Source organism: Dromiciops gliroides, chromosome 2 (genome assembly GCF_019393635.1).
Source record: "Dromiciops gliroides isolate mDroGli1 chromosome 2, mDroGli1.pri, whole genome shotgun sequence".
Taxonomy (NCBI): Eukaryota; Metazoa; Chordata; class Mammalia; order Microbiotheria; family Microbiotheriidae; genus Dromiciops; species Dromiciops gliroides.
In genome coordinates this window covers 110,022,764-110,039,163 of record NC_057862.1, presented here as the reverse complement: position 1 = coordinate 110,039,163, position 16,400 = coordinate 110,022,764, and the positions used below count along the sequence as shown (strand labels likewise).

The 16,400-nt window shown below is 39.0% G+C and overlaps 1 protein-coding gene across 2 annotated transcripts in view; it reads right to left on the bottom strand.

Annotated features, from left to right (window-relative positions):
- ARL3 (ADP ribosylation factor like GTPase 3) overlaps window positions 1-16,396 on the bottom strand; it is a 36,593-nt gene extending 20,197 nt beyond the window's left edge. Inside the window, exons 1-3 of one of the 2 annotated variants that reach the window (XM_043982770.1) lie at window positions 16,051-16,396; window positions 7,219-7,362; window positions 2,719-2,835 (exon numbers count right to left, since the gene is read on the bottom strand). In XM_043982770.1, coding sequence (XP_043838705.1) covers window positions 2,719-2,835; window positions 7,219-7,362; window positions 16,051-16,053 — 264 coding nt within the window. In that variant the 5' untranslated portion in view covers window positions 16,054-16,396. The remainder of the gene's footprint in view (window positions 1-2,718; window positions 2,836-7,218; window positions 7,363-16,050) is intronic. The other variant, XM_043982769.1, reaches the window with a different exon arrangement.
- Window positions 16,397-16,400: the final 4 nt, after the last annotated feature.

Genomic DNA, 16,400 nt, shown 5'->3' with positions numbered 1-16,400 from the left:
CTACCCCATTTACTAAGAAGTGAGTCAAATGAAAAGCAATGGATAGGCTTCTCTGGTGGGTTCATTTTTTTTTTCTTCAGCATTTTGCTTTTTTCTTCCCCACAGATTTCATCTTTTAAAAAATGTCCATCTCGGGGCAGCTAGGTGACGCAGTGGATAGAGCACCGGCCCTGGAGTCAGGAGTACCTGAGTTCAAATCCGGCCTCAGACACTTAACACTTACTAGCTGTGTGACCCTGGGCAAGTCACTTAATCCCAATTGCCTCACTAAAGAAAAATGTGCATCTCCTTGTAGGACATTGCCACTTATAGGAAAATGCTACTGCCTCCTAATATGATCTATTTTTTTATTGTCTCTTAATCTAGTCATGTAAAATACAAACCTACAACCAACTAAAACAAAGCATCCTGTTTTTAGCATCAAAGAATCAGAGAAAATAGAAGCTTTAGTACTCATCTAACCTTGATATTAAAATAGCATGGTCCAGGAAAAACTAAATCATTAGCCCTATTCTAAAAATCCTGATAATTTAGCTCAGGACTCTTGGAATTTTGCCTTACACAAAGTTAAGTACACACACCTTCTAGGAAATTATTTTGAAGTTCTATTTGATCATGGAAAAAAGGATTGGTGAAAAAGATTTTTTTTTCTGATGTGCTATGGACTGCCATAAGTTTTTTCTAACTCCATTATCCAAGGACTAATCATTTAGTCAATGAATTGAAGGTTCTTTTGTTTTTCCTCCTTCTCCCTACTGCTGCCACCTTTTGGTCATTTTACTGCTCATAAACATCTCTCCACCAGAGGGTAGGCACATCCAGAAGAAATGAAACACATTTTGTTAGTAGCTGGGAAAAAGTTTTGGGGAGGGATACTGAAGCTTTTGATTGGAATGAGGTTTCTGGATTATCTGTAGAGTTCCATAAGCTAGTCTATCTATTCCACACCAGCACACATCTGCTGTTTGCTGTGGTGCAGAAATCATCTTGTTTCAGAGAATTTGAGGCATATCTGAGAGTTCTCAGTGAAGATGAGTAGAAATGGTTTTTGATTTTGTTCTAGAAAAGATGAGACAATTACTTTAAGTTATGTTTAAAAGTAAAAATCACGAAGCTTTGTCATATGAGGCTCTGCCTTGCAAAACAACAGTGGTATGTATTTCTATGACTTCTAATCAACTTGAAAGGCTGTATCTATCTGCCTATTACTTCTATCACACCTTTTATCTTTCTTTTTCTCTAGAATTAGAAAATCACGAACCAGATGCTCTTCATGCTTTTGATCCTCCCTTGGGCATAACTTGGGTTACATTTAAGAGTTGTATTAACCCTTTCAGGCTATCAAGATACTAATTCCCTGTGGTGTCCCCCTGGTTGGAAAGAATTACCTATTCTTGAATCTGTCTGATTTAGTAAATAGTTTGGAATCAGGTTTTCCTAACTTAAGAAGTAAAGAATGTAAAGCAAACAGACAAAAAATTGCACAGTGGTGCTGTGGAGTTTAGCCCTGGGGACTTGGATGATAACTATGGTCTCAGAGGCAGTGGAACAATACAACATTGAGTCTAAATTCAAGATGAAACTTTGCACTGGCTGCCTGATGTCGCAGAGAAAGACTACCGTCACGTTGCTGTGCTGAACTGATTTTTGCTCAAGTATACATAACTTGCTGGGTACATATGGTTTACACAAAATGTTGCATCTGTGATCACATTACATCATCTTTGCAACCTGCCTACTATCTGTTAGATCTTCTTAGTTCTTAAATTCACATCCACGGACCAGAAAATTTCAGAGATCTCCTTTGGGATCCTGACAAATGTCTGCACCCTTATACTGCCCACCTTCTAGAATTTTCCTTACTGTGTCTTATACCTGCAACGGACCTAATATAAGCTTTGCTTTTCTCCACAACTTCTCTCTTTTTAATTGATTGTGTACTTTTAGTACAATTTAAGAATGACACTTAAATGTTTTATATTAAACAAATAAAAGAATGCATGCTGTGAGTAGGTATTTACTGGTTTCCTGAGGCTAAGAGCATAGTTTTCTATTTTGGAAAGTTTTCATTTTTCCTTTTGGTTTTTCTCTTCCCAGTCAGCTTGTTTTTTTCTACACCAGTTCCATTTTGGCATCTAGGCCAGATCAATTTTCTCCACAAAAAGCCAAATTATGCTATGATTCTTACAGCAGTACCTTACATGTTATGGCTGTACAATGAGGATTTGTTGGCTTGATTTTATGATACCAACATTTAATGTTTTGATATTATCATATATCCAAATATAATGAAAAATGAATTCTCAGAGTATCTTTATTAAGGCTCATGGTATTCACATGAAGCAAGGCTTCTTCCATTTTAGAGAAGGGTGAAAAGAACCTCTGAACTTCATTTTGGTGATTACGGTTAGTGACATTCTGGGATCTTTTAAGTTTTATTTTGCTGCTCAAATCACTGGAGTATGTTCAGAAATAGTTCACTTGGCCAAGGTGTGGAAGGGCATGATATTGTTCCCAAGCAACAATAAAGTGTCTTATAAAAGCTATTCCAAGATTGCTTGCTTCACAATCTCCAGCCTTCTGCTGGCCCTGCTAATACGCTCATGATGATTAATGTTATGGCAGTGGAAATACTGACAATGAGAACATTGGAGTGTTAATGTTCCTAGCACACAGCAGGAAAGGCTTTGAATTAATGCAGCAGTAGGCAGTACTTACAAGTACATCAGTATTTTCAAAATAATTCCTCCAGTATGGCCTGATTTTCCTCTGTCCACCAATGTCCCATACATTCAGTTTAAAACCTTGTGACTGTACACTTTTGATGTTAAAGCCCTGGAACAGAAAAAAGCAAAGACACCTAGTTAAATTATGCTTTGAGATCTTATTGCTAACAAGGTCATATTGAACAGCTTTGTAATCCCCCACATCTGAGGGGTATTGATAGAGATGAACACAGTACTAATGAAAATTATCTACTATGAAAATGATAGGGGGGCAGCTAGGTGGGGCAGTGGATAAAGCACCAGCCCTGAATTCAGGAGGACCCGAGTTCAAATCCGGCCTCAGACACTTGACACTTACTAGCTGTGTGACCCTGGACAAGCCACTTAACCCTCATTGCCCCTGACCAAAAAAATTAAAAGAAAGAAAGGAAATGATAGGGAGGAGAAGAAAGCTCACAAGCAGCTGATATTGTCAGAGTACTGACATTCTCTTGTGTACACCATTCTCCATCTGCAGTCCTGCTTGGCTTCCACTCTAAGGAACAACTTCCCTATCCCAGGATAAGCTGATCACCTAAAATCTCATCACTGTGACTCAGATTTGGATACTCTACACATTCTCAACTCACTCATAGCTGACATTCCCTTCTGATCATAGAGCTGAGCACTAAACTCCTCCCAAACCTTCCTAGTACCTCCATTCTCCATCCTCAGCCCTGCTTGGCTTCCACTTCACATAACAACTTTGCCCCATGCCAGGCATCCTCTGGTGCTCCATCCTCAATCCCCCTGGGTTTTGTTTTTTTGGCTTCCTTTTGTGTGTTGTCTTCTCCCATTAGATTGTAAGTTTTTTGTAGGTGGGGACTGGCTCTTTTTATTATTGATATTATATTATTAATTATTATTTTATTGTTATTATTTATTATTATCTGGCACATAAGTAGGTGTTCAATAAATACTTATCTAATGGAATTGAATATCTATAGTGCTTATAGGGATGGGAGACCTAGGACAGTTAGTCCAATTTGGAGAGTCCACATGGAGAGTGCTATCTGAAGATCCCAGAGTGGTAAAGGCTATTGAAAAGCAACAGAACGCTGTTCTGAAGGGTCAGTTTCTTTAATTATAGTTCAAGGTGGAAAATTTCTACATAGTGAATTAAACAGGGTATGGAAAGAGCTAAACTTGCACCACTATGTATGTAGGAAAATGAATTTGCACTTGAGTCATTGGCCCTTTATTCTAGCACCATGGAGATTTAGAGTCCTGCTAAAACAGCACACAATCAAATCTGGAAGTGAAAAGTCATGCCGTGGGTAGTGGTTGGGAGAAATCTCCCTATCCTAAAAGAATACTTTGTGTTGTTCTTTTAGGAATCTTTGGTCACCTTGGAAATCTGGATCAATTTTCAAGAGTTACGGCAAGGGTAGCTAGGTGGCGCAGTGGATAGAGCACTGGCCCTGGAGTCTGGAGGACCTGAGTTCAAATCTGGCCACAGATACGTGACACTTACTAGCTGTGTGACCCTGGGCAAGTCACTTAAACCCAACTGACTTACTCCCCCCACCCCCCAAAAAGAGTTACTGCAATGTAGAGCCTAAAAGAAGATGAGTAAATCAAAGATCAGCAGATTCATGAGTCAGGAAATATAATTACAAATGAGCAAAAAATATAATATTCAGGTAACATTTTATAATTAGGAATATATTATCTTTCTGAAAAGTGACACAGCAAAATCAGTATTTTAAAATTTGGTCTGCAGGCTTGCTACTAGTGAATAGAAATTTCATTCTGCTTAATAGAAATTAGCAGGGTGAGGGAGCTCCTTCATTAACATCTGGCATATTTGGCTCTGTGCCACTACCACTACTGGAGAAGATCTGAGACCAGGACACCCCATATAGGGGGCAGGGTGCTACCAGATTCCCGACTACTACGGAAAGAGTCACTTGAGTATGACTTATGGTGTTGATGACTGCCTTTTCTATAAAACTCTGAATGGAATAGAAACAAGTACACCATTGATAAATCTAGGTGTGAAGACATGGGGTAAATAAATGGAGAACACATTTTAGCTTCTTGCCAAAACTATCTAAAACTGTTTACTAAGTAATACTCCTTTCAAATATAGACCATAAATGCCAAAAGCTATCAACTAAAGACAGAGATACATAGGAACCTGCAGATCAGGATGTATAATATGAGTCTGTGCTTTAGGAGAGTGCCTTGTCTTTTTTTCTGAGTACTCATAAAAACTGTCTTTTCTTCTCTTAACAAGAGCCCTAACAGACTGGAGTATTTTTTAGCCCTTCCAGGAGAAACTACTGTAATTTATTATTCCTTGAATTATAAAATTTGTTCAGAAACTCTAAAATTGCTTGTCTGATAGCAGCATAGTGACTCTTCTAAAATAGGGTTTCAAGTCAAGAATGCTCACTAGTAATGAAGTGCAAACACCAACAGTTGTACAAACACAATCCCAAGGTCTTACTATCCAAAAAGTAAATGATGAATAACCTCAGGACTATAATATCCTTTTCAATTTTTTTTTTTTAAGTGAGGCAATTGGGGTTAAGTGACTTGCCCAAGGTCACACAGCTAGTAAGTGTCAAGTGTCTGAGGCCGGATTTGAACTCAGGTCCTTCTGACTCCAGGGCCAGTTCTCTATCTACTGTGCCACCTAGCTGCCCCTATAATATCCTTTTTCTCATATATGCTAATAGTGCAAAGTTAATGAGAACAGTAGCTCAATTGCTAGTCAAGAAATCCAGGTATTTAGTGAAGAGGTAATTTTTCTCCTTAAAAATTTTCTCGGCGGGGCAGCTAGATGGCACAGTGGATAGAGCACCGGCTCTGGAGTCAGGAGTACCTGGGTTCAAATCCGGCCTCAGACACTTTAACACTTACTAGCTGTGTGACCCTGGGCAAGTCACTTAACCCAATTGCCTCACTAAAAAAAAAAAAAATTTCTCAGGGCAGCTAGGTGGCACAGTGGATGGAGCACTGGCCCTGGAGTCAGGAGTACCTGAGTTCAAATCTGGCCTCAGACACTTTAACACTTACTAGCTGTGTGACCCTGGGCAAGTCACTTAAGCCCAATTGCCTCACTTTAAAAAAAAATTTTTTTTCTCCCTCCTATTCCTATAAGGAAAGAGGTATAAAGATATTCACTAGAGGGGCAGCTAGGTAGCGCAGTGGATAGAGCACCAGCCCTGGATTCAGGAGTACCTGAGTTCAAATTCAGCCTCAGACACTTAACACTAGCTGTGTGACCCTGGGCAAGTCACTTAACCCCAATTGTCTCACTTAAAAAAATATATATTCGGGGGCAGCTAGATGGCGCAGTGGATAAAGCACCAGCCCTGGGTTCAGGAGTACCTGAGTTCAAATCCGGCCTCAGACCCTTCACACTTACTAGCTGTGTGACTCTGGGCAAGTCACTTAACCCCAATTGCCTCACAAAAAAAAAAATTTATATATATATTCACTAGAATTTTTCTGTCCTATACTTATTATTACAGGTGTGGCTGGATTTGCATGCTGCGGTCTCAAACTTTCAACAGGTTTGCAAATTGTGGCCTAGGTACTCTGTTTATCCTAATTTTCATTTATTTCAGTTCACCCTTATTAGTCTAAAGTGTCCTATTACCAATTTCATTTTCATGGAATCCATTCTGAAAGGCTCAGTGTTAAAAGTATTTTTTTTTGATGAGCAAAAGAATGCATAGATTCCTCATATACTCAAGCACCAGCTATTTCCTTATATTTTAGATTCATCTTGGTTAGTTTTGGGGGGCAGGGCCTATGATGGTCTTCATTTTTGTATTTCCAGTGCCTTGTACATACTTCAAAAACCGCATGCTCTCAGTCTTGAATGTTCTTTCCATTAGTGTAAATGAAAACCTAGCCTTTTCCCTGTGTAATTCTTGTCCATGTCTTTTTGTAAACCCTCTATAAAATATCCATCTAAAGCATTAGAAGTCTTCTTCTGATTCTTTAAATATTTCATGGAACCCACTCAATATTTCATGGATGTAATCCTTGGGCTGTTATCTTTCACTGGCCCACCTCCCTTTTTAATCAAAATATCATGTGCCTTGCACTTAACAAAATGTTGGATTCTATAGAATGCTGGATCAGAATATAGATACTGTAAATGGTTACTTTTAGATGGTGTAGAATATATTGGTGGACATACATATTGGGCATTGAACCAAGAGCTAAAAGACAAGAGTTCTGTTTCTCCATTATATCTTTCATTTAAAAAAATTTTTTTTAATTTTATTTTTGAGGCAATTGGGGTTAAGTGACTTGCCCAGGGTCACACAGCTAGTTAAGTGTTAAGTGTCTGAGGCCGGATTTGAACTCAGGTCCTCCTGAATTCAGGGCCGGTGCTCTATCCACTGCACCACCTAGCTGCCCCCAGTTGTCCTTTTTCTAAAGGTCATGGCATACCATGAAATAAAAATACTGCAGAGCAGAATGTGTTTACCTGCGTCGGTGTAATATGACTGATGTCTTCAGATGCAAGCTGCTTCAGGAGTGTAGTTTTGCCAGCATTATCCAAGCCCAGGAGAAGAATTCTCACCTCCTGGTCTGGTGCACTCTTCAATTTGCGCAGGATTGAGAGTAAACCCTTGGGTAATCACAAAGAAGAGAAGTTACTTTCCAGGCTTTACCATACATTGTGCTGGCCAACAGAGTGTAGATTCATTCTCACTATACATAGCTCTTGGTTATGGATCGCTTCCAGTAATGTCTTTCAAAAAAGTGCCATTTAATGCTCCCTTCCTTCATATCTTATTAGGAGTACACTAATGTGCTTTGATAAGGTCACTGACAGAAGTAACTTTAATAAAGCACTGCTAAAAAAAAAAAAAAGCATTGCTTACCTATTATAGTTATAACTGGACTCTGATGTTATTGTCTTAAAGTCTGCAAAGTGTAGCAGAGGTACTCTGTTTATCCTAATCTTCACCTATTTCAGTTCACCCATATTAGTCTAAAGTGCCCTATTACAATTTAATTCTCATGGCATCCTTTCTGAGTGGCTCAGTATTCTAAGTGGATTGTTGTTTTAATGAGTAAAAAGGTACACATTGAAGTTAGGTGATTGTTAAAGTCAGTGAGGAATTCCAAAATAGTCAAGAATTAAAGAAGAATATTTCCAATTCACTCTAATACTTCGGTCCTATGGATTCTTACTTTGAATATTTCTCCTTTTTCAGGCTTTTAGAAAGAATGCCAGGAATTCTTAGGTAAGGGGACACAAAACAATTGGTTATATGCATAATATGCTAGGTAATACTCAAATTCATCAGCTAACTTTAATAAGACAAGGCAATAACACAAATCCTCAAGTCTGATACTGGATTTCTTTGCATACTAATTCTTTTTTTTTTTTTTTTTTTTTTTTGGTGAGGCAATTGGGGTTAAGTGACTTGCCCAGGGTCATACAGCTAGTAATCGTTAAGTGTTAAACTGCCCTGCACACTAATTCTAATCCCCATTATGCCACTGACTTACTGAGGAATATTAACCTGTCTCATGTCTCAATTTTCCCATCTTTTAAACATATAAATATATATGTATGTATGTATATATATTTGGCAGAGAATCAGGATGGATATAGTGCAGTGGTGTTGAAAATAGAAATAGATCCCTCTGGGACTCATAATGACTTAGAAAACCACAAATTAATATTATGCATGTTATTTTTATTTATTTTTTGAAACATTTTCTAATTCAATTTTGATCTGGTTTGGGCTACACTTGGGAGTTTTTGTAGAAGTTTAAAACCTCTGTTATGGGGGCATTTAGGTGATACAGTAGATAAAGCACTGGCCCTGGATTCAGGAGGACCTGAGTTCAAATCTGAAGTCAGACATTTGATACTTACTAGCTGTGTGACCCCAGGGCAAGTCACTTAACCCTCATTGCCCAGCAATCCCCTCCAAAACCCAAAAAAACTCTTCTGTTATAGTGGATAGGGAGCTGGATTCATCAAGACCTAGATTCAAGTCCAGTCTCTAACAAGTCACTTAACACTCTTAGTGACTCAAACAACTGTGTAAGACTCCAAGTTAGAACTGATGCTGTCTGTATACAGATTGAAGCATAATTTTTTTTAGTTTATTTTTCTTGACTTTTTGGGGTTTGTTTCCTTTCACAAGTTGATTAATATGGAAATGTTTTTCATGACTACATATGTATAACTTATATTGAATAGCTTGCCTTCTCGGGGGAGGAAGGAAGAGAATTTGGAGCACACACGAAGTTTTAAAAATGAATGTTAAAAATTATTTTTACATATAATTGGGGAAAAATAAAATTCTAAACAAATGGGGGGGAAAGACTCCAAGCTGCAGAGTAGGTACAGGTCTGCCTTGGGCAGGGGAGGGATAGGAGTTCCCTGTCCCAATAAAACCACAGATCCAGTACCCTAAAACAGCTGGAATTCATCATTCTAAGTCTACATTATCTATTATCTATCTGACAGAGCCAGTTAACAGCTTTCAGTTCCTTTGTAAATCTTGAGGGAAGAGTTATTTTTCACAAAACAGCTTTATAAAAAAAAACAGCTTTATATTCTAAAATTTCTAAAACTTAAACTGCAAAGTTTTACTCTGGCCTGTTTCCTTGATCTCCACATCTCCGTAAGAGAGTTATTAAATAAAGATATGCTATTTGGGTTTTTGCACACTCAGAATTTTTTCCTTTTAAATTCTTCAAAGATAATTTCTGTTTATCCTAAAAATAGGCAGGTCAGGAAGAAACCATTAGAACTCTAGCTATAATTACACAAAATTGATAGTATAGAGACTATAAAAGAGAACATTTTCCATATTTCTTTTAAAAAAATCTTTCAATTCAGTTTTATTTACTCATTTGAACTCATATTCACACTCATAAGCCACTAACTTTATTACCCAAATTTTTTTCAAAATTTCCTAATTGGTTTTCCTGCCTCCAGTGTTTCTTTTATCCACATCTTCCTTCACATATTTCACATCACTCAGTCATCTTTCTCCAATAGCTCATATTATTCCCCTGTCTCACATGAATAAGTGGTCCTCACCAAGGCAAATATATTTTCATTCTTCCTTGATCCCATCGCAGCCCATTTTCCTTAGCAGATTACCCTGAATTACTCTCTCTCCCCCCCTGTTTCGGTCTCTCTGTCTCTATCTCTCTCTGATCTCCCTATCTACTTGTACCTTCCCTGCTACCTACAAACATGCCCATGTCTCCTCCATAATTTAAAAGAAAAAAAAATTCTTGAGAGCGCCAGTCCCATGCTACTCCTCCTCTTGAGTAAAGTTCTTGAGAAAGCCATCTACACTAGGTACCTCTTAATATCCTCTGTTGGTAACACCCATTAACCTTGAGTCTCCCCTAAGGTCCTGTCCTATATCTTTTTCTCTTCTCTATAAACTGAAATACTTGGTGATTTCATCTGATAGCACCAGTTCAATTTTTATTCCTATTCAGATGATTCCACTATTACATAGTTAGCCCTAGTCTCTCTCCTGTCCTGCATTCTCAACTACCTTTTGGTTATCTCTCACCAGATGTCTCATAGGCATCTCAAACTCAATATACCCAAAACAAAATGCATCTTTTCCCAAAAACAAATGCTCCTTTCATTCTAACTTCATCATCCTCCCAATCACTCCAACTTATAACATCACTATCATCTTCAATTTCTCACACTGATCCCACATAATTGTATATTCAAATCTCATACTTTCTATCTTTCCAACACCTCTAAGATATCCTCTTTTTTTAATAAAGCATTTTATTTTTTTCCCGTTACATGTTAAGATAGTTCTTAACTTTTGTTTATATGAGCTTTCCAATTTCAGATTTTTTTCCCTTCCTCCCCTTCCTCCCCCTCCCCTAGACAGCAGGTAATCTGATATAGGTTTTATACACACACACACACACACACATATACATACACATATATATATACACACACGTATATATAATAACATTAAACATACTTCTGCATTAGTCATGTTATAAGAGAAAAATCAGAGCAATGATGAAAAACCTCAAAATAGAAAAACAACAGCACCAAAACCAAAAGAAATAGCACGGTTCATTCAGCATCTATACTCCACAGTTCTTTTTTTTTCTTTTTTCCTCCTGGATTTGGAGATCCTCTTCCATCATGAGTTCCCTGGAACTCTTCTGTGCCATTGCATTGGTGAGAAGAATATAGTCCATCACAGTAGGTCAACACTCAATGTTGATGATACTGTGTACAATGTTCTTCTGGTTCTGCTCATCTCACTCATCATCAGCCCACACAAGACCCTCCAGATTTCTCTGAACTCCTCCTGCTCATCGTTTCTTACAGCACAATAGTATTCCATTGCATTCATATACCACAACTTGTCCAGCCATTCCCCAATTGATGGGCATCTCCTCAACTTCCAATTCCTTGCCACCACATACAGAGCAGCTATAAATATTTTTGTACATGTGGGTCCCTCTCCCCTTTCCATGATCTCTTTGGGAAAAAGACCCAAGAGTGGTACTGCTGGGTCAAAGCATTTTCCATATTTCTAATAGCAATTTTCCTTTGGAATGAACACTGAAATGTGAAGATTTCCTTTCAAAGAAAGTGACACTTTTTAAACAGGCTCATAGACTAAAGGCTGGTGGTGACTATAGTCCAACATCTCCACCCCCCCATTTTACAGATGAAGAAACTGAGGTTCAGAGAGGTGAGTGACTTGCTCAAGATGTATGTAGTTGCTAAGTGGCAGGGCTGAAATTTCAACCCAGGTGATTCTGACTAAAAATCCAGCCATCTTTTCCTCTAGCTTTTCAGGGCAGAATGATGAATGATATTAGAAACAACACATTCGATAAAGTATAACAGCACACCAGCTGACAATCCTAGTCAGTGGGTCACAGGATTATAAGGGTTAGCTAAAGAGGGAAGATATTTATAGAAATCAGTATTCTACCGGAAGTGACTGAAGTAAGCTGATTTAAAAGCCTGGAGGTAAAGCAAAATCAGTCTATCTCCATGTCTACTTGTATAACACGGTCCATCTGTTTATTTGAAATGCTATTTGATATGAAGTTCATCTAAATTAATATTCCTAGCAATTAATAAAACATTCCTATTTTCCAAATATACCTTAAAGAATAGCTGATCATACCAGTGAATAAGCTCATAGTTAGAATAGGAATCTAAGGTATATTTTTAGCATCTTGTCCTAATATTTCTGAATATCAGCATTAAGGACCATTAAAAAAAAACTTCATCTAATAGCATGTCACCACCATATGGTGTGTACAGCAGTTAGGATATTAAAACCAGTGGACTAAATAGGTTTAACTCACATATAAAATATTTAAATGAACTTTTATAGTGAATAGGTATATAAAACTGAAATGCTATAAGGATTTATTTAGCTAAATGATAGCAGGGGCACATGGGGAACAGATCTGAAATATCTATAGCCTGGACCATTCTAAGTTTAGATGTAGTGGAATACACAAAAAATTATCTATTGGGGCATCTGAACCTTACAAATAGGGTAAAACCCTCTAGTTATCTGTTGCTTACACAGGTTCCTCTCAATTAGCTTAAAATAGAGATGACTCTCTTTAAACAAGAACAAAAAAACCCAATAATCACAGTGCTGCTGAGTGGAACCTTCCTAATCTCCAGAATCTTATGACTGGACCTTATACAATATCTGTCTATAGCCTGGTCATCTCTTACTTCAAAGAGTCTAAAGCTGTTGTTACTTCCTCCATTTTAGTAGGCAATCTTTAAGAGCAGTCATAGCACAATCTTGACATCTACCATATCTAGGCTAAGTCCTCAGGAAACAAACCATTAGGTCCATTAACAGTCCTATCAAATCAAAGCTTTTCCATTTCGGTAAGGTTGCTTGAAAGCTTGCACTCTGCTAGCCTAATACAAGACCTTTAAGAACCTAGGGTAGCCTCTACCTCACATAAGGCATTATGAGAGTACTTTGTAAGGAAGTAAATACACATTTATTAAGTACCTACTCCATGTGAGCACCATGCTAAGCACTTAATAAATATTATCCTATTTGATTCTCAAAATAACCCTGGGAGGTTAAGTGCTATTATTATCCCCATTTTGTTGTTGTTTGTCCTTCTTTCTCAAAGAGGTAATAAAAAGCAGACAGAGTTTAAGTGACTTGCCCAAGGTCACAAAGCTAGTAAATGTCTGAGTTTGGATTTGAACTCAGGACTTCCTGACTCTAGGTCCAGAAGCTTTAGCCACTGAACCACTTAAATGCAACTAATTGAGGTTATTCATCTCTATAACAAATATATGAAAAGTCTTGAGCTTTCCTTGGGGACAAAGACATCAATGTTCCTTTCTGCCAGTGTCAATGGAATGGGCTTTTCCTCACAAAGAATCGATCAGTAGTACTTTATCCAGAGGACTTTTTTTTTTTGTGGGGCAATGGGAGTTAAGTGACTTGCCCAGGGTCACACAACTATTAAGTGTCAAGTGTCTGAGGCCGGATTTGAACTCAGGAATTACTGAATCCAGGGCCAGTGCTTTATCCATTGCACCATCTAGCTGCCCCCAGCTCCAGAGGACTTTTTACATAAAAGGGGTATGAAACAGTAGTGTCAAACATAAATAAGAATGGGGCCACTAATCTGTTCAAAATTTGGCTTGGCTTCAAAATGTGCTGTTATTGGGGGCAGCTGGTGTCGAAGTGGATAAAGCACCAGCCTTGGATTCAGGAGGACCTGAGTTCAAATCCAGCCTCAGACACTTGACACTTACTAGCTATGTGACCCTGGGCAAGTCACTTAACCCTCATTGCCCCACAAACAACAACAGAAAAAAACCAACAACAAAATGTACTATTATCTGTTTTAATGTACTTTTTGTTAAATATTTCCAAATTATATTTTAAACACTTTTGGTTTAGGATAATCCTCAAATGCAAAATATACTGAAAAACTACCAACTTATCAACAAATAATATAGTGATACACTACCTACTACAGTGCTTTGAATTGCTGGGTGACTGAACAAAAGAATCCCTGTTAAAAATGTACTAAAGTTAGGATTAAAATGACTTGTTATCTTGTTATTTTTTACATGTATGCTATAACCAGTTTATAATGAAGAAACTATCAATGAATGGCCTTTTTGCGACAGTAGCCCAATTTTTAAAATAAGTATCAATTATTAGTCTTAGTGGAAGATTTTGCAGTTTTGCTGGACTTTTTATTTCAGGAAATTGATAACATGTATCTATAGTTTGTTTAGTCACTTTTATTGGCCTTAAAGTGAAATTAGATTTGTTTCTATAATAATAGCACAGCATATACATATGTCTATCATATTAGAAAAACATTCAAAAATAGTAAAATTATAGGAATATATGTAAAAGATCAACTTATAGTTCAGATACAGCTAATTATTTCAGAAAACATAAAGAATAACTAAAAAGCCCAACCACAGAATTCTGAAAAATCACGTGGGATATGCCACATTAAGTCACATTACAGACACTAAAAATTTGACATTTTATTTTCCATTTGACTCAATTAAGCAAGCCTTTACCAGACATACAGTACTGCGGGGCAGTGAGATATTAAGACAAAAACAAAAAGCAAGCCCTGTCTTAAGGAATTTACATTCAATTGTAACAATATCAGATCCTCTTATAGATAAACAAAAATTTAAAACCAAACGTATGATATAGAATGTCTGTGCTAATTCTTTGTTTCATATATATGTATGTGTGTGTGTGTGTGTGTATATATATATATATGCATACATAAGAATATATACATTTTTTAAAGAGGAAAAAAATCCAGCAAAACTCCTGAAAGTCAATTTACACCTGGAAGTAGATGTATTGTTATTTATAATCTTGAATTTAAAAACAACAACAAATTATTCAGTTCATTTGATGGATAAACTGGTAAAGTTAGCCAATGATGATGCATTTGTCATCTGTGATGACAATCTTCATCTTCTGTTGGTCTGACATGCCTATTTAGCTTCAGTTCTAGTTACTTTTGGTGTAAATATTTGTGTTCTTTAATGAGAAAGCTTTCTAATGAATAGCTCATAAACAAATGATTAATAAAAAGATAATACCAAGAAATATTTACACAAATCTGTTTAGCCTGAGGTTAATAAAACTGTTACATAGAATGTGCAAAATCTGGTTGGCAGCATTAGCTAAAATAATTCTACTTATTATACTTAGCAATCTGATCATGTGCAATCAATTTATTCAATGATCTCTTACCAAATTTTGGATATGTTTTCTCACTTTGATCCAGATTTTTCTAACCTCTTCAACCACTGAAATGTTCCAATATTTTTAAAGGTTAAAGAAAATCGACAGTGGAGAACAATTCAAACTTCAGTTTCAGCATCACCCATCACTCAAGGCTACAAACCCTATTTTTCCTTTCAAGTGAATAACTGACTAGCATCCTCTGGAACCTTGAGAATCCTTTTGTGATAGGAAAAAAAGTCTAAAAGACATCTTCTCAACCACATTCAAATAAACTATTCGGAAATCAACTGGTTCTAATGTGGAAAAGGCCAAACTATCAGAACTCCAAAATAAAGGGTGGGGGGGGGAATCCAGTTTGGGCTGATAAGTGAGAACCTATGCCCTAAGTTGATAACAAGTCCACCTAACCTTTTCCTTTGCCGGAGGAAGCCCAGGGCATTCTCCCCAAGGCTAGGGCTCAAGTTTGACCACCTCTAAAAGAAGGCGGGGGGTAGTTTCGAAGGAAGGGATGGGGCAAAGACCAGCTGGTGCACGGAATCATGATGGCCCTAAGCAAAACTGGGCCTTTGGGCTGGCTCTCCGGGCGCCTGGGATGGGCAGGTCCCCAAACCATACGGGGGGGGGGGGTGGTAGAGGAGGCTCCAATTAGAGGAGGCACCTCTCTCCAGGGGAAGCCTCAAGCGCAGAGGGCCATTCCCACTTCACCTGGCCCACACCTGTGGATACGGAGCCTGGCCGGGGCAGCGTGCCCGGCACCAGGCTCCAGGCCCTTCCCGCCACTCCCGGATGGTTTCATGCAGGACCCCAGACGTCCTGGGGAGTGAGGAAGAGCAGGCGGCTGAGAACCACTCTTTATAGCTCCCATCCCTCCGGACCTCGGATCCAGCTGCCCCCAACCCTCGGCTCCTCGCGGCTGGGGGAGCTCCCCCGGGTGCCCCTTCCCCTGGCCCCCATCCTCAAGCTTCCCCCTCCCTCAGGCCCCAGGCCTCCCACCCCGCCCGTCTCAGGCTCTCCCTGCCACCCCCCAAAACCCCCAGCACCATGGGAAGGGTCGGAGGGCGTCCCGGTTCTTCTGCCCGAGTCTGAGGGTCCCAGAGTTGACCTGGGGAGAGGGGGGCTCGAGAGCGGCCCAGACACCCACACTCACCATCCTCCCGCCGACTCCCTCCTCCTCCTCCTCCTCCTGCCTCCCCCGTTACCAGGGGCAACTGCGGCGGCGCCGCCCGTCCCCGGCGCGGGCACCGCCCCCGACGTCTCACCTCCGCCACACGCACAGCGGAGGCTGGGGCGGAGACACCGAGGAAGGGGATGGAGAAAGGGGTCCCGCGAGTCCCTTTCCCAAAGAGCGCACGCGCACACAGACGCGGTCCAGCCCGATCGCCTGGCCAAG